Below are 24,671 nucleotides of genomic sequence, written 5' to 3'. Positions count from 1 at the left end.
TGGCATGTTGCGTTTTTTGCAGTTAGAAACAGGTCTATTTTTGGTCCTCCCCAGACATTTCCAGTGTTTCCTTTTTCACCTCCTATTCGTGATGTCCTGCCTGCTTAGTCTGTCCGCTTCAGTGTTTTGTTTCCCTGGTAGGTGAACTTTGTGCAGTGTGATCTGTCTTTGAATTGTCCAGCTCTATATTTTCTGGACTAGTTTGGAAAGGGTGAATGTTTTTGTTCCTCCCTGTTTGTTGAGGTAGAACATGGCAGTTGTGTAGTTCATTTGAATTAGTACAGTTTGACCTGTTATGTGAGATTGGAAATCGTTTAGGGCTAGGAATACTGTTTTCATCTCAAGACAATTGATGTGTTTTACTGTATCTGTGCTATGCCATAATCCCCATACATTTAAATTGACTGTGTGCACTCCCCAGTCCTTGTGGGATGCGTCCATTGTTATGGTCACCGAGGGAGATGGTGTCTTGAATGGTCTTCTCATGCTCGCGCTTGCTGATATCCACCATTGTATCACCCTTTCCACCTTCACTGTGATGATCACTACATCCTCCCAGCTCACAGTGGCTTGTGTTCTGTTGTTGGAGATTCATTCCTGATTGTGGCACGTTTAATTTTGCATGTGGTATGAGTGTGATGCATGATGCCATCATGCCCATGAGTTTCATGATAATCCTCACTGTCAGAGACTGACCCCTCTGGTAAAGGTGAGTCTGCTCTACAATTGCCTTTGCTCTCCTTTGGACTGGATAGGATTGTGCTGTTTTGGAATTTAATGTTGCTCCCAAGAACAAATTTACTTGTTTTGGTTGTGGTGAAGACGTTTTGTGATTTATTGTAAAACAAGGCATTCCAGTGTGGCAATCACTGTTTGTATGTCCCTGCAACATCTTTCCTTTGATTGTGCTTTTAGTAACAAGTCATCTCTGTATGAGTAGACATTGATTATTTTTCTTCTTGCGTGAGCTGCCACAGTCGCAAGGCACTTTGTGAAGATTCCTAAGGCTGACTTTAAGGCAAATGATAGCTGGTACCCTGAATTGGTAGTGTATCTTGACAAGTACAAATCAGAGGTACTTTTGTGTTTTTGATTCATATGTATATGTAGATAAGCATCTTTTAGAGAGAAAGTGGCCATGTAATCCCCCCTTCCTTAAGAGTGGTATGACTCCTTGAAGTGTCGTCATCTTGAAACATTGAATTTGTTTATGAATCTGAGGTCTAGGATTGACCCAAAGTCAGGTCTTGCTTTGGCACCAAACATTAGGGAGAATAGTTTCACTTGTTTGTTTCCCTCGCTGGGACCTTTTCTATCTCTCTATTTTGTAAGAGTTCTTCGACCTCCTTTCTGAGTTGTATGATCTCTAGTCCCAGAAACGTCTTTGGTTTTAGGTCAAGTGGAGATGGCCTCGAAGGGTAGTTGTGCACCTCTTCCTCCAGGGACTCTGCATCAAGATCATGCAATGTCTCCTCAAACTAGTTCTGGTCATCGAACTTAGTTGTGTCTTTGACCTCCTCGAGTTTGTAGAACTCTTCGTCTGCCTCTTCATGAGGTTCTAGGGTTGACAGTGCCTCCATAACAGACCTGTCGTATTTGAATTCACTGGTCGAAGGCCTACGAAATTCCCTCAAGGAGTCGTAGAACTCCATCCTCTACAGGAAGGCAGCCATTTGAGCCTTCTTTCGTTCAACCTTGAGCGCTGTTTGTTTGATGGTGGTCCCGTTTTTGGTGTCAGCAAGTCCAACATCTCTGAAACCTTGCTCTTCTCTCCCACTCCCTCTTGAGCGGACAGTTGCATCGAGGGTTTAACTGTGTTTTGCCTCCATTGGTATCCCTTGGTAGGTGGCCGTGTGGCTCTTTTTATTTTGTCTCACCATCAGTCAACGAATGCTTCAAAGTCGAGGAAGCATTTTGGGACTTATTGCCCAAGGACTTCATGTCTGAGCCTTTCTGCAGTTTAGATACCTTTGGGCTTCTTCTTTTCTGTGTCCTTTGCAGCCTTTTTGCATCTTGCCACTTTTTAGCGTCGGCCTCAGGGGAGGTTTCTCTAGGTACATTTGTGGTGGCAGTTGGGGCAAAATTTAAAGGGAGTGTTTTCCATGACCAAGTGGTTGTTACCGGAAGGGCCCCAGTTAAGACAGAGTAGGATCTCCTTTGTCTTATTGTTGCTTTTCTTGCGGCCTTTGGCAATTTTGTTTATCGTTTTAGTTTTGTCTGTTTTTCCCCCCAAAAAAAACTTTGGAGCTCCTCAGTCATGCTTCCAGACTGAACTGCAGAAAAAAGAATCTGAAGATGGGAGACTACGCACAGGAACTTCCGGGGTGCTATATGATGTCACACAGCGGATGGACAAACCACCAAATGGTGGTCAACAATGCCCATTAAAAAAAAAAAAGTGAGAGAAATGAGAAACAAACAAAAGATGACTACGGGCCCAACCAGTAGATGGCAGATTAATGCACAGCTTGTGAATCCAGAAAGGGCTTCATATTGCAAAACTCAAGGTTCCACAGCCTCTACAGACGGTCAACAAGAAATGGGAGAAATACAAAAAAGGCAATCCTCTTATGTAAGCATCTGAATAGTTACCTTAAATGAATCCAACAAAGGAATTTAGGCTTTTTAACAACTTTCTTCTCTTCTCAGCCCCCCCGGAACTCTCTCTCATACACACCACCACATCCCATAACTTTATATATGATTGAACAAAAACAGGAAGACAAATGGTTTATATCCCCATCTTCCAAGTACATACTAAATGCAACCCTCCTTATAATCTTCCGTCCTCAATTCTTTCACTCTTTGCCATGAAATTGCTAGAGACTGCTGACCATGTAGTGCACACTGCGACTGTCAGCTTTCAAGGACTGATGCACGGACCTCCCCTATCAAGTTGCATTCATTATTTTTTTTATAATGGGAAAAATGGCTCCCACCCACTGAAAATGAGGTGCTTCACGTCCACCAGTTACACCACCAGAAAGAGAAAATTAACTTCAATTATTAAAGGAAAGTAATGGTTTAAGAAGATAAGGAGAGGATGTTCAATGGGTAACATAATAGCAACCACCACCCAAATTTCTCAGACGAACAGGTGATTTTACATGGAGGTGCACATTTAAAGTTCTCACCAAACAGTGTCACCCCACACAAGTTATCTTTAAAGTTGCAATTTAGGAGTTTTCAATAGCATCTATTCCATTTCCATTACAATACACATCATGTTATGTGAGAACGTTCCTATCTAGATGTGTTTGATAACTATAAAAATAATCATTCCTATTAATACTCTTATCAGAAAATGAAATACACGTCAGTGTGACGACGTACACACTGAGAACATTAGCATGAAAGGGCTATGGCAGACAAAATGAGGTGTCACTGCTGAGTTTCTGATGAAGATAATCAGGTGGTGGGAAAAAAAACAATGTGTATCAATTTTACAGATGCAGTTCAGGTCTCTGATCAGCTAGACTTATGATTTACACAATCTAAATTACTGAAGTATTTTAAAACCCCGTTTCTCATTTGAAGAAACAAATACTTCCACAATTCTCTAGAATCAATTTAGCAAAAGCGATTCTTAGCGGGGAAATTTAAAGCAAAGTATCATCATGGACACAGTTGTATCAAATATACCTGTGCTGTTACTATTTTGAAAATGTGCCCAGGCAAGTTGCAAAGGAATGTTTTAAAGAAATTCAAAATGGAACGTAAAGTTTCACACACAATCTGTTTATAAATGTTGAATTCATTTTCATTCTTAAGATAGCATCAAATATACCGACTATCAAGTGTGCTTTTCTTGATATACCTTCATTCTTTCGAGATTTCACCAGGGTCACTTTGGCTGGTTTTGGAGGCTGACTAGAAGACACAGATCTTCTGTCAGATCTTGGAGACAAACTTCGCTCTCGACTTGCACTTCTGTCTCGTACCCAACTTCTTTCATTTCTTCTGCTGGTAATAGGTCGTGAAGCTCTCTGATCAGCCACATCATCTTCAAAACTATCTTCTTCATTTTCGGAAACTGGAACTGGGTCATGTCGAACTACCGGAAGCGACACTTTTTTCTTCCTTCGTATGGTCTGTAATCAATTATAAGTTTCAGAATGTATATATAATATATTCAACATATTGCAAAGTGTTTTTTAAGGCAGAAACATTTATGTGTTTAGATTGACAACTGCAGGAGGCAGTGGTTCAATATCAAAATTAATTCTTTATAAGAAAAGTGGTTTTCCAATTAACCCTATTAACGAATTCATAAAACAGCCACAATAAGCACAGAGATAATTTCAAACCATTTTTTCCACGTATCTGACTTAAAATATGGCATATTTAAGTTTTAATAATCGGCGGGTATGCAATATAGGTTTGCTGAAAAATGTTGCTCACCCAACAATAACTAGAAAGTTTAAAGTAATGATTAAACATTAGTAAACAAGCTACTTAACCAAAATCTACATGTTCCTATTCAAAGAAAGATTACAGGCTGTTCAAAAGAAGTCTCAAAAGTATGTTGCAAGTGCTTAATAAACTGAACAAAAACACTGTATCTCGGATAACAGTCTCTTCACCTCGCCAGTGGTGGAGAGATAAGGTTCTAAAATATTGGCATGACCAAGTTCGGATCCAGCACCACTGTGGTACTTGAACACCTTACTAACTCAGATGGGAAAAACTAAAGAACAGGAAAGAAAGACATCAAATTAAGAAGCAAATAAACGAGAAAAACATAAAATCAAAAATGGGTTAGCAGTGGGGGGGCGGGGAGATTTAAGCCCACTGTAAGTTTTTGGTATGGTCCACAAGTGGTCTTACGCAAACAGACAGCTCAAACCTGTTTGTAGGCAAGGCCTAAAAAAAGTAGACAATTTGGTGCAGAGAGGAAAGGCCTTCAATCCACACTTTCAATCACAGTTTAGCCACCTCCTTATTCTTATGAATTTAAATGAATAAACATTTGCTTATTAACTTATTGACTAACAAGATTCAGAGATTAGGTGATGCTGGGGGCTGGGGCTATATTGGGCTTTCAGTTTATTCTCCTGACCTAGATATCTGAACGTCATGTTACCTTCTACGGAATGGGACGTCAATCTTGATTGATAATCTCGTACAATACAATTGCCCACATTAGTGCATGCATTATGGATGATACAGTGGTAGGGTAGAAAAAAAACTTTGCACTTTTAAGGGAATAGCCTGATCGGTGCGTGTCTTATGCGAGGATTTTCTCTGGAATCTGTCAAAACGGTAATTTTGTGTGCAGTGTTCAACAAGTTGCATCTCAAATGATCTCAGGCACGAAATTCAAAATACTTCTGCAGTAGCAGCCATGCATCTGTAGAAGGGGCTATAGGGAATCCTGTAAACTGAAGTCAGAGCTTTTATCAAGATCATGCAGCACTTACGCTTTCTGCCACATTTATTCATTAGGTGTATGGATAAAACATGCAGTATTCAATATTATAGTCACATAAACACCCCTGGAACTTGTTAGGACTAAAACTACAATATTTTCTAAAAATAAAAAAATTACTCACAATTTTGGCATTCTTTCCACTTTTTCGAAGCTGCTGAACAGCGAAAGCATGCTCTACGTTATCCATGGACACTGCATTAACCATTGCAACACGGTCATTTTCCCTAAAAACAGATATAAATCGTCATGCACTCTGCAGGAAAAGCGACTGATGATTTTCACAAATAAATTCTGGAAGTAGGTTTTTTCTTCACCAACCTTCATATAAACCACCATTTGACAAGCATTTACACATGCAGTAAGTCTGGCGTTATACGTATTTTGCTGCTTTGGGAGTACATCATCTTGTGGAAGATAGGGTATTCACTATTTGGTAGTAATTACGAACAGGCATCTTGTATTCTTTGCAGGCAGGGACGTGAGATAAAACAATTAATCAACTACTGGAAAATGTCTCCATTCTACTAATGCAGTACTTGAGAACAGGTTTATATCTGTGATATAAGACATAATATATTGGGGACCAAACCCCGGACATCACAACCCGTTCTACTGTGTGACTCCAGAGGTTGATGACATTACATCGAGATATCAACATATCCAGTCTTTTGTGGAGCTTATGATAGGACCACTGAATATGTTCTCTTTGCAACACAAACTGATGCAGAAGTTGTAAACCTGCGTAGTTTACCTTCTCTTCGCATGACAGAGAAGCCCGGTTGCATGTTCCCAAGGGTTCAACGTCCATGTGACTTATGTAAACGGGCACAATTTTGCTGTGAACACTTTAGCACCAACCTAAATAAATATCTATAATGCCATATCGTAGAAGACTAGTTCGTCCAGTTCACAACAATTAAAAAAGAGACTATAGCACAGTAACAGCTAATACAAACTGAGCACGCCCTTCTCTCATTCCTCACATATGTAAAAGTTGTGACCCTAAGACAAGATAAACACCACTCTAGTCATTTCAGCAAGACAAAAGCATTGGCATAGCCAATCTGTCAAGCCTTTGGGCTCTAATCAGTGTTTAGCTCGAGCTATTGGTTTTGTCAATGTTTGTAATCTATATTGTACAATATTTTGCCTGGCATGCAGCAATGCAGTAATGAAACATCTATTTTTGACGACTAAAGGAATATTGCCGTAAGCACAATAACAACATGCTGACATGATGAGGTGATAGAGTCTATTACAGACATTTTGGAGAGAAATGTTGTGTTTATACTTCATGCAACTTCCATAAAAACGGTTCTTTTAGATCCAAACAGGGCCTAACATACGAGCAATGGGAGGATGTCACAGAGATTATTTGCAATAATACTAATGAGTTGCTGCTGTGTTACAATATTGAAAACACATGTAACTATCCCTGAGTATTAGATGTGAATAAAGTTCAGAACTTGGACAAGTGTGCCTGTGTACTGTCAGTGATTTGGCCATAGCGGGCCAGATGAAATTGGATGATAAATTTAAAGCTGTTTCGAACAAAGGCCCCAGAAACGATTTGGCCCAGAAGCCCGAAAATTCTTAAGATGTCCCTGAACCAGTGTCGCGTCCCTAAGAAAAATATTGGGCTCCTGCACTTATGTTTTTTGATATGCATTCAGTTGTGAATATTTGCCACATGCCACTGGAAATGCACAGATAGATCGCACCACTAAAAGAATTTAAATTATAATCTTTTTTTGTACCAAAATCCATGGCATTCCTCTAGTCTCAGAAGCCTGAAACGCTGAGTTTCAACCTATAAATGCAAGATATAGAGACACCTAAACAGGAAGCACAAAGTGCAACCCGATGAGCTATCCAACTCTGATTTATCTAATTGGATTGCTTCCTCGAGCTGTCCATCAATGAAAAGCAGTGATTGCTGTGTTTCTGTGATTTAAGGTAAGCGCAGGTCTGCATGTGACCTACAGCGAGAACCAGAATTTGGAGAGAGAGAAAAAAAATCTGAACAGGCCTGGATGAGAAGCACATGATGCAACTATAAGCAGTGTGGGCTCTCTCAAGGCCTTAACAATCTTCTTTAAACGTGAAAGCATGGTGCCGAGCAGTGAGGAGAAAGGATCGCAGCTCGGATTAAAGCAAAAATCCGAAACCAGAGGGGAGGAGGAAGGTGAGGCCATCACAGGCTGGAACAGGAGGAAGTGTGACAGTGTGATGGCCAACAAAAATGTTCTCTTAGTGAAAGTTCCCTTGGCGGGAACTTAGCACACAAAGCAGGGACATTTAGCATATTGCACCACGATAAGTGAAGCATTTAAGACAAGCACCACGAAGAACGAGTAGCAAGAGTGGACGTGGCTTAATCCCCTATACTGAACACAGCATGTTTAGCAGAGAACCCGCATGCGCTGCCTAGGCTCAACCTAGAAACGCTCCCTACAGAGGCCTGCAGGTATAACATCCGCCCAACCAAGCTGCCCCACACGGTGTATAGTGCTATGTGTACAATAATGTGCTTTGTGAATTGGGGGTGGATAGGGTATATAAAAAAAAAAAATCATAATGCAATATAATAACTGCAACAAATATCATTCAAGTATTAATTCCCCTGTATGATCCATGGCGTTGTTCACTTCATTTTCAAATACTGACAGACATGGCTTGCCTTCATGACTTGCATTTGCTTGCAATTTGCCATGGCAAAAGATGACTTTACTTGACAAAAGAGGTCTTCTCCCCACTCTCCTAAAACACAAGTTTAAAGGCATCATTTTCCAGTACCACGGTGTTCAAGAACAGTTTTTAATTACTCACTTCTACAATGTTCGACAACAGGCAGGGCCTGTAAGACAGTACCAAAGCGAAAGTTTGGAATGAAGGAGGAAGCAATTCATGAAACGCTCCCTACATACTCTTCATTTATTTGTAATTCATCATGGCAAGAAAATGCGCTTCGAGCCAGTGAGATCAGCTCCACTATTCTTACAACACTGAGGTAATGCTCCATGCCACGGAAGAACGACGATTCACGCTGGTTCTTTGAGTATACATTAAGAGCTATTAAATGTGAGCTATTAAGTGTAGTACGGAAGGGAAACGCATGCTTTGCCTGTGTGAAGACCTAATTCTAATTAAAAATTACGTGTAACTGTAGGAAGTACGACAGCTGGGAAAATGTATTTGGGTGCACACTTATCAAACATATGGTATTAACCTTTCTCTAGATGAAATTTGATTATTTTTTAAGTGTCTAGAAAAGTGTAACTTTCTAGTTTCACCTATGTTTAAACAGCAAATATACAAAATACTGACCACCATTTCAGAAAAAAAGTAAAACAATGGCGATATACTATTTTTTTTCTTTCTACTTGTTTTATAACGCTGAGAAGAGGACGTCTTTAGTTCAGCAAACCCTTTGTTGATATTCGTTTTGAGGCAAAAATATAATAATCACAACACTTTTTCCACATTTTATTTTTGTTTCTATAGTTTGTCTAAATAGGTTTGCCATCTTGTACAGGTCACATATGCCCATAAAGTGATTATGAAATGTCTTTAAAGAATCTATGCATCACTTCACTTATATTATTGACATTTTCAATGTCAAAATAAGCATGGATTAACACACACATAAATAAGTGCGCTTGAGCACAAACATTTTTGAGGAACTACCTCTAAACGTTTCTGATTCTCAGCGTTTTAATCAGTTGTTGATACGCAGACATTTCTCGTGTACATATTTGTTCACATACGCATCAGAAACATTAAAAGACCAAGAAGTGAAAACGGCTCAGTGCTAAAGGATGACAAATATGGCAAACGGAAGAAACAGACCCACGGGGATAAAAACACGTTTTTTTCTGTCAAGTGTTTGCAGTGCTGTAGGGTAAAGTGAAGTAAAATCTTTCATCCAATGTTTCTGGCTTTTTTCAAAGTATAGTCCAAATCTTTAAAAATAATTCTACTCGTCGTAAGGGGTCTTCATCGGGACAAAGAGCCTTGGGCAATGTTAAGTAAAATTTCTCTCTGCGGAAACTCGGGAGAAATTTTAATGCACTGTAGGAATAATTCATCAGAAATAATTCATGTAGGTAAGTAGGGAAAGTAACCGGCTGGCCAGTCACTTATGCATCAGGTGTCATTGGACATTTCTAAGTCAATTCTTCCCAGTGAAGAGAGGTCTGGGGTGCCACGAGATGATCTTTCTGATATAGGCAATTCGGGATGGGATGGTACTAGACTGAGGGAGGTGGGGGATATGTAAAAGAGCCAACACTCATAGATTGTTTAAAGGCAGCTAAGAGTTCCTCCTTCATTCTGCTTGTCTTCTCATTGAATGCCTTATCTTCTCCTATGCTCCACCAGTTTCTTTTCTATCCTCTTATCAAAGCTTCCTCCCCCTCTACTAGCATCCAACGGCATTAGCGGCAAAACACTGAGTGCATTCCTGAGTGGGTACAACAGCTTCTGCCACTGAGAACGTGGCATGACATTGGATCTAATTAGAGAGGCGGGAAGAGACAAGGGGGGGCAAGAGAGAAAATGGGAGGTGAGGGCCTGGTTAGGGTATGTCCTCTGATGGAAGATCATTTAGTGAAAAACTGCTGCACTTTGAGTGGCCTGAGATGTTTGTCGCTCTCCTTGAAAGGACCTTCCAATGGTGCTCTCTTAACTACCCGAGTCCGCAGACTAGCCCTTCCTACACCTTATCACAGGGATTCAACCAACAAGATCGGACTCCAATCCTCCTGTTTCCCCTTCACTAGCCTCCTGCAGTGTGGTGAAAGGAAGTGGGGGGGGGGGGAGAGAAAGTGGGTGGAGGAGATGCTCATAAGATTTTTTTGGGTGTAGGGGGTCAAAATAAAGATTTAAAACCTGCCACTTGGGTACTTGACCAAAACCAGGGTGTTCTCCTAGCTGCCATCACCTGGAGATCCATGAACCAACCTGCTGCAATAGCTATGAAGACAGTGCCAGGCCCAACTGTAACACTGAAAGTGAAACCAATCCTCCCAGCAAGCTACTTCCGAACTGCTGTTCAAGTCCTTAGACGAGGACTGGACCTTAATGTATTCGCTCTTTTGAACACAGAAAATGAAACTAGTCCTCCCAGAAAGCAATTTCAGAATTCCCATTCAATCCCTCATAGTGTCCCATCTGGTTGGTGGCAATGCCCTCACCCCTGGCGTCCCATATTTCACAAGGACCCATGCAGATGCATGTCTCATTAAGAGCATGAAGAAATAGGACCATATCACCAACCCGTCCCTTCAAGCAACTCCACAGTCCACCCTACCACTGGAATGTGTACAACGCTCTGCTGTCTTTGGACCCTATTATAAATTACACATACATACAGATGCTGATCGCCAGGAGTTCTTAGACTAGTGGTCAAGGTCTGGCTTAGACTACAGGTAAGAGCAAAATCACCAGAGCCCATGAGCATATGCTCACCTTCAATACCTTATATAAAAGTGCTTGCAAAATGCACCCATTTATGTATGACACCACATAATGAGGTGTTCATGCTCTCTGCAGCACAATGTTATTACACACCATGGCCCCAAACACATCTTCAAATGGTCATCCCCAGAAATGAAGTTAGACATAACCTTTACAAAAAAAGGCGTAACAAAGGCTATATAAATGACTAAATCAACCGAATATCTTACATCACAGTAAAAAAAAAAAAAGAAATGTAGAACAACTGATAAATTCAGCATAAATACAACAGCCATTTCAGACAACATAGTATCATATGTACCAGGGCTATAAGGCAAACAATCAGATTTTGTAAAATTTCTATAAAATATATTAGCAAAACAAAAGGATGATGGACGGAGTGTTGAAACTTTTCAAACACTCACCCCCAGTCACAGATCTGGGTTTAATCCATCGTTCTTTTGCGCACCATGCCACCCCAGTTTGGACCCAGCCATATGCAAATCAGTGTTGACCCTGTTCCCCATGGGAACAGTCCAGCCCGAACTGCCAGACCAGGTCCTCCCTGGACCGGAAACACAAATCCTGGGACCGGCTTCAGAGTATCACCCTTCATCAGCCAGGCTAGCTTGAATCCAGTGGCGCAGTAAGTAAGGGACCCACGTAATATTATACAGATTAATACTTACTGTAATAGTCCTTCAGCTGGGCCGCCCTTCAGAACATCAGAAATTACTATGGATGTCTCTCCGCTCTGAAAGTGGGGGTTATCTCTCCCTCCTGATATTGCAATGCCAAATCCAAAACCAGGAGCCTATACCAAAATAATATGGTTATTTTCAAACAATGTTGATTTTGAAGCTTACCAATGAAATCAGTAGTATATAAAAAGATAAACACAAACAATGCTTTCATGTTCCTTTCATTTTAGAGCTCAGTTTCACTATGTCACAAATGCAATCGTCTTTATGTCTTCAGTTATCTAAACACTTATCCTTTCTTGAGATTGTTTTCATTTACTAATTAGAAAACCATCTTAAGCAAGTCTGGTCTTTACGACAAGCCTTACAACATGTATTTATGGTCTAAAATCAATTTTACTTCATAATAAGATGCTATTTATAAAGTTTCAAACTCAACTATTTAAACAGTAATGGATAAATGGTGCACTGATATTGACGATTCATATCCCAGGTCACTTGTTACTTTATGTCCTGCTACAAATTGGATATACCTGAATTTTTTATTTTTGGATCAGTGTCTCTGTCGGAAAATGCTTAACTCCCCTGGGTCTACCTTTACAACTCTATATGTTAGGTTACTCAGTTCCACCATGATCTGGTAGACAAGCTTCTTTGTGAAAGTTTAACTCAAAAATAAAAGCATAAATAGCATTTTATATCTTTTCACTCCCAATACTGTAAGCGGTCTAATACGTGAATGGCAATTTCAATCATAAAGCCCATAGAATACAATACAAACTGGCATTTCTATCAACATTCATTTTTAGGAAGAAGGTTTGTAATCTTGTAAAAGTAGCTGCATACTGCCCACTGCTGGTCATCCAAGAACTTTCGTCATACATGTAACCTACTGAAATCCACAGGTTTCAGATTATTAATAATATATGATGCTGATGTCTGAGAGCATGACTTCCTCAAGAGAAAAAGGAAATGGTTTGGGTACATCCAGCTAATACTACAAAATAAGTTACCTGCCACGTTTTACTGTTGCTAGGATGACTTTTAGTCCTGTGCTATTGGCAAATGAGCGTTTTGAGCATGACCGGTACCATCATTTGATAGGTGCTCCACAAACCATACTTTTAGTGCTTTCACAGGCTTCAATCAGAACCATAACTCTGGTTTTCTCCCTAAATGTCTACTGCTTTTCATGATACACTTTATTCCTAAAGCCGCCTGAGTAAGGCCTTTGCATGTCTGCTACAAGAATAGGTCGTCAGACCTGGTCTGTGGGTAGTTCATGTGCCCAACCTCCTGCAGTGAGCTAACACTCTCCCAAACACGACCTCTGGCCATGCTGAGTGGGTATTAACAGCAGGACCTGGCTTGCCCCAGGCCCAGTGCCCAACCTGACAAAGAGAGCAGGCACCTATTATGCAGAACCTTCAGCTGTGTGCTGCTGTGTTTGTCCACAGGGCTTGTGCCAAACCAACTGCTAATGGCTTTTGGCCTTGCGCAGTCAGGGCTGGCCACAGGGACCGGCCTGTGGTCAGGATTAGAACCAGAACCCTCAGTCACATCCAGCAGGGGATGGCCAAGAGCCTGCCTATACCTTTCCTCAAGCAGTTTACGCTAACTGTGAAGGTATTTTGATTGTGAATGTATTTTGGCTGGACATCTTTTGAGGTCACTTTACTATGTTTTATCGCACATTTTTATATGATATATATACATATATATATATACAGGGAGTGCAGAATTATTAGGCAAGTTGTATTTTTGAGGATTAATTTTATTATTGAACAACAACCATGTTCTCAATGAACCCAAAAAACTCATTAATATCAAAGCTGAATATTTTTGGAAGTAGTTTTTAGTTTGTTTTTAGTTTTAGCTATGTTAGGGAGATATCTGTTTGTGCAGGTGACTATTACTGTGCATAATTATTAGGCAACTTAACAAAAAAAAATATATACCCATTTCAATTATTTATTATTACCAGTGAAACCAATATAACATCTCAACATTCACAGATATACATTTCTGACATTCAAAAACAAAACAAAAACAAATCAGTGACCAATATAGCCACCTTTCTTTGCAAGGACACTCAAAAGCCTGCCATCCATGGATTCTGTCAGTGTTTTGATCTGTTCACCATCAACATTGCGTGCAGAAGCAACCACAGCCTCCCAGACACTGTTCAGAGAGGTGTACTGTTTTCCCTCCTTGTAAATCTCACATTTGATGATGGACCACAGGTTCTCAATGGGGTTCAGATCAGGTGAACAAGGAGGCCATGTCATTAGATTTCCTTCTTTTATACCCTTTCTTGCCAGCCACGCTGTGGAGTACTGGGACGCGTGTGATGGAGCATTGTCCTGCATGAAAATCATGTTTTTCTTGAAGGATGCAGACTTCTTCCTGTACCACTGCTTGAAGAAGGTGTCTTCCAGGAACTGGCAGTAGGACTGGGAGTTGAGCTTGACTCCATCCTCAACCCGAAAAGGCCCCACAAGCTCATCTTTGATGATACCAGCCCAAACCAGTACTCCACCTCCACCTTGCTGGCGTCTGAGTCGGACTGGAGCTCTCTGCCCTTTACCAATCCAGCCACAGGCCCATCCATCTGGCCCATCAAGACTCACTCTCATTTCATCAGTCCATAAAACCTTATAAAAATCAGTCTTGAGATATTTCTTGGCCCAGACTTGACGTTTCAGCTTGTGTGTCTTGTTCAGTGGTGGTCGTCTTTCAGCCTTTCTTACCTTGGCCATGTCTCTGAGTATTGCACACCTTGTGCTTTTGGGCACTCCAGTGATGTTGCAGCTCTGAAATATGGCCAAACTGGTGGCAAGTGGCATCGTGGCAGCTGCACGCTTGACTTTTCTCAGTTCATGGGCAGTTATTTTGCGCCTTGGTTTTTCCACACGCTTCTTGCGACCCTGTTGACTATTTTGAATGAAACGCTTGATTGTTCGATGATCACGCTTCAGAAGCTTTGCAATTTTAAGAGTGCTGCATCCCTCTGCAAGATATCTCACTATTTTTGACTTTTCTGAGCCTGTCAAGTCCTTCTTTTGACCCATTTTGCCAAAGGAAAGGAAGTTGCCTAATAATTATGCACACCTGATATAGGGTGTTGATGTCATTAGACCACACCCCTTCTCATTACAGAGATGCACATCACCTAATATGCTTAATTGGTAGTAGGCTTTCGAGCCTATACAGCTTGGAGTAAGACAACATGCATAAAGAGGATGATGTGGTCAAAATACTCATTTGCCTAATAATTCTGCACTCCCTGTATATATATATATAGATATATAGAATGTTATAATTAGGTTGAGAATTTACTCGCAAAAAACCATAGAAATTCAGCTGCAATAGAGTTATTTCAAGGAACTATAACTTGTGGCCTAATGTAACTATAAACCATGCCCCCACCATGTACAGGTTTCTCATCAATAATCTTATTGCAAATATTGCAGTGATAATATTAATAATGCCATATAAAATGTCATGAATGATGTAAAATGTGGGATAATTAGCTGTGCATTGCGAGGGTGTGAGTTATAGTCACCTTAGTAGACGAGTTATAGTTACTTGAGATATCTGTAGCAATACCTGCTGAATGTCTACGGTTTTATGCGTGTAAATTCTGAGCCCAATTATAACACGTCCCTGTAACCTTTGTTTTTTTTAGTGAATTTCTAAGGGTTTTTTTTTAGATTCTATTCCCTAACTATAATGTCCCTGTAACCTTTGTATTTTTCAATGAATTTCTATGTTTTTTTAACACAGCAGGGGCTTGGATACGCCGTCTGCAGCCAACCCCACACTATGCTCAGTCTTCAGCTGTGCGTACCGCTCTAAGAGCAGCCAACCCGATGCCAGTGAGTGCGGAGTTGAATCCGTGATTCCTTGTGTATCTCAAAGAAAAAGGATTTTGGGCAATTTTTCTCCTATGAGGGGCCCTCAGAGACCCTTTCACCAGTCCTATGGGGTCAAGATACCTCTATACTGACCCCTTAGGTCACTTTTCAGTCCCCCACCCGCACCGCTAAACAAAATGATGGTGCAACTTTTCTCTCAGGTTGCGGCCAGCCATTTAGGGCCCTGCTTTAGTGCGTGGCTTTGCAGATCCCCATGGTGAATTTGCTATGAAACTGTGTCCTTAGATACCTACATTTCTTTTTCCTTTAATAACACCAAAAATACTAAACAGGTTGGACCAATTTACAAAAAGCACTCTTTCTGGATCAAGATCTAACTTTGTGTCAAATTTGGTGTCATTCCGTCCCGAGGTTCTGGCATATGTGCGTGTGTGTAAACTGTGATCCAAACTATAACTTCCCTGTAACCTTTGATAGAAAAGAGTGAGCGCTCTGATTGGCTGGCTATTGGAATGTTAGAAACTAAATGGGGCCATTACTGTTTATTGTGAAAAATTAAAGGTGTTTTGGAAATGAAGTACGAAAGCTATATAAGGAGGCGGCAGAGGAGCATGCCCCTAGATTAAAGAGGAGGTGTCTAAGGGATAACTTCTGACAAGATTATAAATGTATATTGCTTTTAATTAATTTTTAAGATGTTGTGGGATTCTTGTGGGATCGTGAATAGTAAAAAGGAGAATGTGAGTTATTAATACAATCTATTAGTAGAAATGTGCATTGTGGTCCTTGTTATTGAGAGGAAGTGGTTAAGAGATAAGTACTTTGATGAGTACAAGGTTAATTATTTTTTCTAAAAAATCAAAATGTTACTTTCTTGCAAGACTCTCACAGGATCGTGAAAAATAAGGAGGAGCAGGTGATCTCTGAAACACGCTGGTATGCACATTTGTTACTATAGGAAGGAGACTTCCTGAGGATGATGGTTAGAGTTTACTGTTTAGGTCCTTTGGCTTGGAAAGAGTTGAGAGTAGATCTAAGCCTCTTTTAACACCCAACTATGCACACCCATCATCAAAGAAAGGGGTCTCAGAGGAAAGGTCAGGCCATCCACACACCCAACTACGCACACCCATCATCTGAGAGAGAGGGAGAGAGCGCGAGAGGTGTCTCAAAGGAGAGGCTAGTCCCTCACCTAAACCCTACTACACGTACCAGTCATGTGAGAGCGAGGTCTCAGCAGATAGACCAGTCTCTCTCTACACGCACCTTACCATGCAAACCTGTTACCTGAGAGAGCAGTCTGAAAGGAGAGGTGAGTCCCCCACACTCACTACTATGCATACTAGTCATCTGGCAGAGAGAGCCGACATGCGATATACTGTATATAGATACACACAAACACACACACACACACACACATACACATATACTCACTGAAAAAGCAAAGTTTAAAGCAATTTTATAGTTAGGTGAATATATCAGTGACATCACAGCATTTTGAACTTCTATATATATATAAATTCACCTGTTACAGTTAGCAGAACTAACTATACCTTGTGCCCCATACACAACATCCGCTCACATACGGCATCACTCATGACATGTTCTATGACATCACTGACATCTCAAATGACAGTTGATGACATTACTGATGATGTCATCCATTGAGTGTGTTTGTTTGTTTTATAGTTTACATATTAACTACCAAATTATTTCACTGCCTAATTTTGTGTAGCCTGTGTCCAGCTAACGGGTATAAGTGTTTAGAAAATGCATGCACTCTTAAGGAATCATAGGTGTGTGGGGGTTTCCAAACCTTATAAATCTTTGTATTCAGGAATAATACTGTGTACAGGTGACAGTATACATTGTGTGTCTAGTATGTTCCACACACGTTTTTTGGTTCAGCAGAAAAAAATTCCAAAAGGTCTAAGATTATATGAAGTAGATACTAAGGGCTTGAAGCAGCATGACAATTTCTACTTAAGACAAAAGACTCTGTGCACCAGGTACTAACCTACGTACATGTGCATGATTAATTTCAGAAGATGGGTTATCTGTTAAGTTTTCACCAAAGTATGCAGGTAACATCACCTTTAGCACCTTCAGGCCCTGGGTGTTTTTTAAATGACTAGTGTCTCTTTGGACAAGTTTTGCACTGAATGAACACTGCTCTTAGTAGATACTCTGAAGTTTATTTCTCATGAGAGTTTCACTGCCTATAAACAGCGTGGTACAGGGTAAACTCTCTTCATAGAGTACACACTGTTTACAGTATCCACATTTCTACTTATAACTACTTCCTTTATCATCAGGTTTGGTGACTATGAAGGGTCCGATATAGGCAAAGGCTGTCAGTAGTAGGGCATTAGTTATGTAACATGAGTTGAGTATCTGGAAGAAATTGGTTTTCCTTGACCAGTTGCAGACAGATTGAACAACATGTGCAGTAGGTGCTACCCATCTATCTGTGGATGACTGTTAATGTGAACTCAGCTAACCATGAAGTGTATGGTATTGGGTTAATGTTGCGTAAAACACAAGCTTGCTTCAACTGAGGAATGTGTATTTATGATAGCATTACTGATGCTTCATATTTTTCGGAGCTATTCTGTTCCTACGTTCAGACTTCTAGTGGCATGCTCATCTACAGAATAGGTGGTCATTGAATACACTCTGGTACGCACATTTGTTACCGTACGGAGGAGTCTTACTGGAGATGATGGTCATCAGAGTCTACTGTATACATCCTTTGTCTTGGGAAGAGTTGTGAATAGAGTTAGGCCTCTTCCAACACCTGACTATGCACACCCATCATCAAAGAGAGGGCTCTCAGTGGAGTGAACAATCTGTCCAAACTCACTAGTCACCTGAGAGAGATAAAGAGGTCTTAAAGGAGAGGCTAGTCCCTCACCATACACCCTACTACGCATACCAGTCATGTGAGAACGAGGTCTCAGCAACCGTACACACCTCTTACACCACATCTTAACACGCACACCTGTTATCTGAGAGAGACATCTGAATGGAGAGGACAGTCCTGCCACACTCACTACAATGCATACCCATCATCTGAGAGAGATTGATCTGACAGGATATATATATATATAAACACACTCTCACTGAAAAAAACAAATTAATGTTATAGTAGGTGAATATGTCAGAGCCTACATAACATTTTGAACTTAAAAAAAACCAACAAAAAAAAACAGACATTCACCAGTTGTAATTAGCAGAGCTAATTAAACTTTGTGACCCCAACCATGCGCTGCTTATGACCTCACATACGACATCACTCATGACATGTTCTGACATCTCAAATGACATTACTGATGACATTACTGATGATGTCATCTAGTGAGAGCTATTTTGTACTTACTTTCGACCTCTAATGGCATACTCGACTGCATAGTAATGTGTACAAAAGAAGACAGGATGGTTTCCTCCATGAGGTCATCAATTGTCTTAATTGAGATGTAACAAAGGACAAAACTTGTCATGAGTGATGTAACATGTGAGGTCATAAGGAGGCTGTGGTTTTTTGAGTTGAAAATATTGTTGACACTGACATATTTATCTAATATAATAATGTAACTTCAACGTTTTGTCAGTGGATATATATGCAAAATGCACAAACACTGTATTACACTGATTACAGTGCAGATAATTGCATATTTTTGTCACTTTAAACCTGCAACTTGAAATTCAGGGACAACTATTTTTATCCGGACAATAATGTTTTTACAGCAAATATATGGAGATAAATATGGGGTAATATGCAGAAAATATGGCAACTAGTCCCAAACTCGGGTATGTTGTATTGATTTTTGGTATAGCATTCCAAACAAGGCTAACCTTCAGAAACATTCGAATAGTGCATCAGTAAATGTGACCAACAGTTATCATCTAGGTCTCCTGACATAGCCTAAAGACAGTAATTCACACTCAGTAGTACATTTGTGTAGTAATAACTTATCAGGTCCACCAATCAAGACTAGCTGGAGTGCAAGACTGAAGTGAACCTGAGTAATCAAGGGAAGATTGACTAGGACACAATGAGTAATTCCTTTTCCAACAGGGCCCAACTACTCCCAGTGTTTCCTCTTTTCAATCCCAGCGGCTTATGCTCACCTATAAAGTCACATTTTAAAGTCACTATGGCATCTCAGGAGCGCTGAATGAGGTAGTTGAGTTGGAAGAGTGGTTGAAGTCAGCCTCCACTCCTTCCTCATATTTCCCCCTCTATTTTAAGTGATTAAAGTTACTGCTCCCTCACTGATCAAAGCAGGGATACTCAACAAACTTGATCTAACTAATTATGGCTTCTGAATATGGGGCAGAGGTATGATGATCCAGATCAATTCAGGTCTCAGGGTGAGCAAGCAACCTCCCCTTAATGCGTGCTTTTTTAAAAGCAGTCTGCCTGTATGGTCTAGGGGACCTAGTTACAGATAGCCAATTTTGGCGGTAAAAGCTGGTTCAAACAAACTTTACACAGAAGTTAATTGGTGGTCAAAAATTCAGTTCTCTCACATCATACCTAAAACAAACAAGACAGGTTCATTGCATTAAGGACAGCAGCAACATTAGTGTAGAAGGACAAATCTACGAGTTTCATTGTAGATAGCAAGCTCAATCTTCAAAGTCATAATTAACAACTCACAAACAAAGCCTTTGGGGAAAGCTGCACACTCTTATACCTTGGAGAAGAAAATGTATCCAATTTCTATTCCTATCAGGAAAAGGCCATGGAGCAGCTATGCTTACTTGACTCCTCAATAGGAAAATTACCTAAATTTAGTAATGGTCTTTCATGTCAATATTCTAACGCTAATTCTCACCTTAAAAATATTATCAAATGCCAGACTGGATCTGGAGAACTTTTTTCAACAATGATCCGGAGTTCTGTTAGGTGGAACTAGATGACTCCACGGAGTTTGAGTTTATAGGTGTGTAAAGCGCATAGCTACGCTAAGGCATCCCAGCGCTGAAATACGTGAGAGTCCAAGAGAGAAAAGAGAAAAGACAAGATTAGGTCAAGGAATTGACAGCAAAAAGAATAGTTTTGAATTTCTTCCTAAATAGAAGCTCAGAAGCCTCGTGTCGGAGCTCTGAAGGAAGGGAGTTCTATAGCTGAGCGGCTTTCACAGTAAAGGAATTCCTTCCCCAGGATTTCTTAGATCGTGCTATAAGTACCTGATGGGAGGTAGATGAGCGCAGAAGTCTAGGAGGAGTGTGGATGGAAAAAAAAATGTCTGAGAAAAAAGGGGCCCCTATCACGTAGGGCTTTATGGACCAGACATAGGGGGTCATTCTGACCCTGGCGGTCTTGGACCGCCAGGGCAAGAATGACGGAAGCACCGCCAACAGGCTGGCGGTGCTTCATTCCCTATTCTGACCGCGGCGGTAAAGCCGCGGTTGCACCGCCGGGGCCGGCGGTGTCCCGCCGATTTTCCCCCGGCGGTGATAATCCGCCAGGGCAGCGCTGCAAGCAGCGCTGCCCTGGGGATTATGACCCCCTTACCGCCAGCCTGTTTCTGGCGGTTTACACCGCCAGGAAGAGGCTGGCGGTAAGGAAGGGGTGTCCTGGGGCCCCTGGGGGGCAGTGCAGGGGCCCCCTAACAGGGCCCCGGCCTGCTTTTCACTGTCTGCATGGCAGACAGTGAAAAGCGCCACAGGTGCAACTGCATCCGTCGCACGGCTGCAACTGCACCCGTCGCACGGCTGCAACTGCACACGGCTGCAACACCGCCGGCTCCATTAGGAGCCGGCTCCTGGGTTGCGGCCTCATTCGCGCTGGGCCGGCGGGCGCTAACATGGTTAGCGCCCGCCGGCCCAGCGGGAATGTTGGAATGGGGGCCGCGTTATTGCGGCCCCATAGTGATTTAAATTGGATACGCTGTTTTATAGGCAGCCAATGAAGTTCTACAAGAGCCGGCTTGGCAGATAGCTTCCTAGATAAGTTGGTAAGCAGTCTAGCTGCGGCATTCTGTACCACTTGGAGTTTCCTTATAACATAGTCTGGTGAACTGAGAAACAGAGCATTGCCGTAGTCAAGGCGGGAAAGAATCAGGGACTGAACAAGGATCCTTTTAGCCCTGGGAGGAAGAAGATTCAAAATCTTCCTAAGAGATCTAAGAAGGCCAAAACATATGGATGAGAGCTTTTTGGGCTGAATTTCCATGGTAAGTCGGGGCTCAAGCCAGAACCCAAGGCTCCTGATATGGGTCTTTGGAGATAGAAGGTTATTAAAAGCCTCTGAATAGGAAGTTAAAGGAAGAGCAGGAGGACCATTACCTATAATCATAACTTCGGATTTCCCATCATTAAATTTCAGTTTAGATAAGCTCATCCAGTTGGAAATGTCTGCAAGACAGCCAGAGAGAATGGAAGAGGAGGACTGCCCAATGCGGGAGAGGGATACTACTAACTGAGTATCGTCTGCATAGGTAACCACAGAAAGATTATATGGGGAGACGACTTTTGCCAAAGAGGATAGATATACATTAAATAGAGTCGGACTCAGAGAGGAACCCTGAGGGACTCCACAAGTTAAAGGATAAATATCGGACAAAAAAAACGGTCTAAAACTTGAATACATCTCCCTGTGAGAAAAGAGAGGAGCCACGACAAAGCAGTGCCTCTTATCCCCATCTTAGAAAGTCTGTGAGAAAGAAAGTGGTGGTCCACAGTATCAAATGCTGCGCTAAGACCAAGTAATATAATAGCGGCATGGCCGCCTTGATCCAGAGGTTGCCTGGCAGATTCAGTGACTGCTAAAAGAGCAGATTCAGTGCTATGCTGAGCTCTGAAACCCATCTGAGAAGAATCCAAAAGATTATGGTTTTCCAGATGACTTGTCAGCTGAAGATTAACGTACTTTTTCAGCACTTTTGTGAGAATGGGGAGGAGAGCGATTGGCCTGTAGTTGTCTAACAAAACAGGATCCAAGTAAGGTTTTTTGAGGAGGGGTTTAATGAGCGCATGTTTAAAAGACAGAGGCAAAAAGCCTGAGGATAAAGAAAGGTTTAACATTTTTGTCAGAGGGGGAACAATAATATCTGAGGCTAGTAGCAAGATGGAAGAAGGGGCCAGATCAAGAGGGGAGCCAGACTTAATGCTACAAAGAAAGTTAATAACTAAAGTGTCTGAGAGGGGTTGAAAAACGTTTAGAGTAGTGCATGGGGCAGCCACATCAGTTGCCTAGAGGTCCATGGATTCTAAGGACAGAGGGGAAGAGAATGAAGAATATATTTTAATGATTTTATCCTGAAAGTGAGTGGCACATAAATTAATCTGTTTAGTAGATGCCTCTACGGGGGAGTCAATTTGAGGGGCAAGCGTCAATTCCTTGAAGGTCTGGAAAATAGCTTTATGAGAGTTAGAGGATTCTTCTATCTGTCTACGGAGACACTATTCCACCCCAAAAGTGACAGAGCCAGATATAAACTCCACCCTTCCAAGCCAATGTTAATTTCTCAATACTTCTCCTTCTGCGCTCCCAGACAGAGAGCACACTGGAAAAATTGCAGGTGGTAGGCAGTGTGTCAAAACTTAACTTGTAACCTTATTATGGTGTTCTCCATAGAGGAGGTGACAGGGCAGGGAGAGAGTGCTACCAAAGGTAGGTAGCTTAATTTTATGATGGTCAATGTAGAAAACTGGAATATTATTTGGCAGGTGGGGGATGGGAGGGGAATATCCGTTGGACACGATAGCCTTGGCATGGTTTACCTGAACTTTTTGCCTTCCATCCTCCTGTCTTGGATGACTTCATTTTTGCTAGCTTTAGGGCTCTGCACACTATACCACTGCTAACCAGTGCTTATGCTCTCTTCTTTAAGTGACTTACACTCAATCTGCAAACTTAATTTACTTGCAACTCCCTAGTAAATTGGTCTTTGTGCATTATTCTGATACAGCAAGACAAAAGGGAATAGGTGTTGGCAGGATGGGCGATCTCTGCAGCACTTATTTCGTCACCCATTTACGTAGCCTTTTAAGCATGTCACAGGCCTGCCATTGCAGCCTGCGTATGCAGTTGAAACTATAATTTCGGTTTCTATCAGACTTTAACCTTTTAATATATATATAAGTCACCCCTCTGCAGGTGTATTGTAGTTTAAAAGTTGGAAATGTACTTTTAACTTTTACATGCCCTTGTAGGAAAAGATTCTTAAATTCCCTTTTCACTACTGCCAGGCCTATCTCTACTATAGGATAACACTGGTGTAGCTTATTACATTTATTAAGTGATGATTTTCAATTGGGAGGAAGTTGGATTGTCAAGTGTGGTTTCTAAACAGTTGTACTTTATAATCCTCTTTAATGGAAAAGTTGGACTTTAGATCACAATTCTAGAAATGCCACTTTCAGAAAGTTGGCATTTTCTTGTCCCAACCTTTTGGTGCCTACAGCCTATATCTTGGGTCATATGTGTAGCTGGCGGTTTATCTTTGTGCATTACTTCCAGACAGTAAGACAAAGGTGGAATAGGAATTGGCAGGAAGGCCCTTCTCTAACTTGATGAGGGGGGAGGAGCTGTCACCTAGCACACTTGCACATCACAAAGGCTCACTCACAAAGGATAGTTTTTTGTGCCACCAGAAAAGCCGGGTCAGGGAGGCAGGAAATTCCCAACGCCTCTGGGGTAAAAACCTCCAGAAGCTTCTAGTACTTCGAAGCAGACACCAAGTATAAATATTGAACCCTCAGTCCCGTCACTTCAGTATATCTCTGGACCTGAGGAAGACTCCGGACTGCTGGGCTGCTCTGCAGTAGGGACTAGTACTCTGTTGCCCTGAAGCATCCTTGATGCAGGCCCTCCCATCACAAGCCCCTCATCAACGGCATCCTCGTCAACGTGACTTCACATTGCACCCACCACCTTTCACAAAACTACAGCTGTGCAACACATCCTCGACTTAGGATATTTCAAAGCTCTGCAACCAGGATTTAAGGTACTTTGCTCAGCGAACAAAACTTCACTTTGTTTTTCCAACCAGCACTCCATCATGGTAGGTCTGAATTAGTGACATTGTCCTGATCCGGCACAACAAGATAATCACCGTCGGTGCCTCTGTGCTTCTAGGCACTGTTTTTACTTAAATCTTTAAAATTGCATATCTCTGGTTCTACTGATTAGATGTTTGTTGGCTTGGTCTCAAATAATTTATCAAATATTACTATATATTTCTAAATTGC

General features: G+C 41.3%; 1 protein-coding gene across 8 annotated transcripts in view; it reads right to left on the bottom strand.

Moving 5' to 3' along the window:
- TJP1 (tight junction protein 1) overlaps positions 1-24,671 on the bottom strand; it is a 478,449-nt gene that overhangs the window by 318,717 nt on the left and 135,061 nt on the right. For all 8 annotated transcript variants that reach the window (XM_069222373.1, XM_069222377.1, XM_069222378.1 and 5 more), the window contains exons 3-5: positions 11,578-11,702; positions 5,553-5,655; positions 3,818-4,091 (exon numbers count right to left, since the gene is read on the bottom strand). In XM_069222373.1, coding sequence (XP_069078474.1) covers positions 3,818-4,091; positions 5,553-5,655; positions 11,578-11,702 — 502 coding nt within the window. The remainder of the gene's footprint in view (positions 1-3,817; positions 4,092-5,552; positions 5,656-11,577; positions 11,703-24,671) is intronic.

The sequence above is a fragment of the Pleurodeles waltl genome, chromosome 3_1 (genome assembly GCF_031143425.1).
Source record: "Pleurodeles waltl isolate 20211129_DDA chromosome 3_1, aPleWal1.hap1.20221129, whole genome shotgun sequence".
In the NCBI taxonomy this organism is placed as follows: Eukaryota; Metazoa; Chordata; class Amphibia; order Caudata; family Salamandridae; genus Pleurodeles; species Pleurodeles waltl.
Note: the sequence above shows the minus strand (reverse complement) of the source record. Positions and strands in the feature narration are given on the sequence as shown.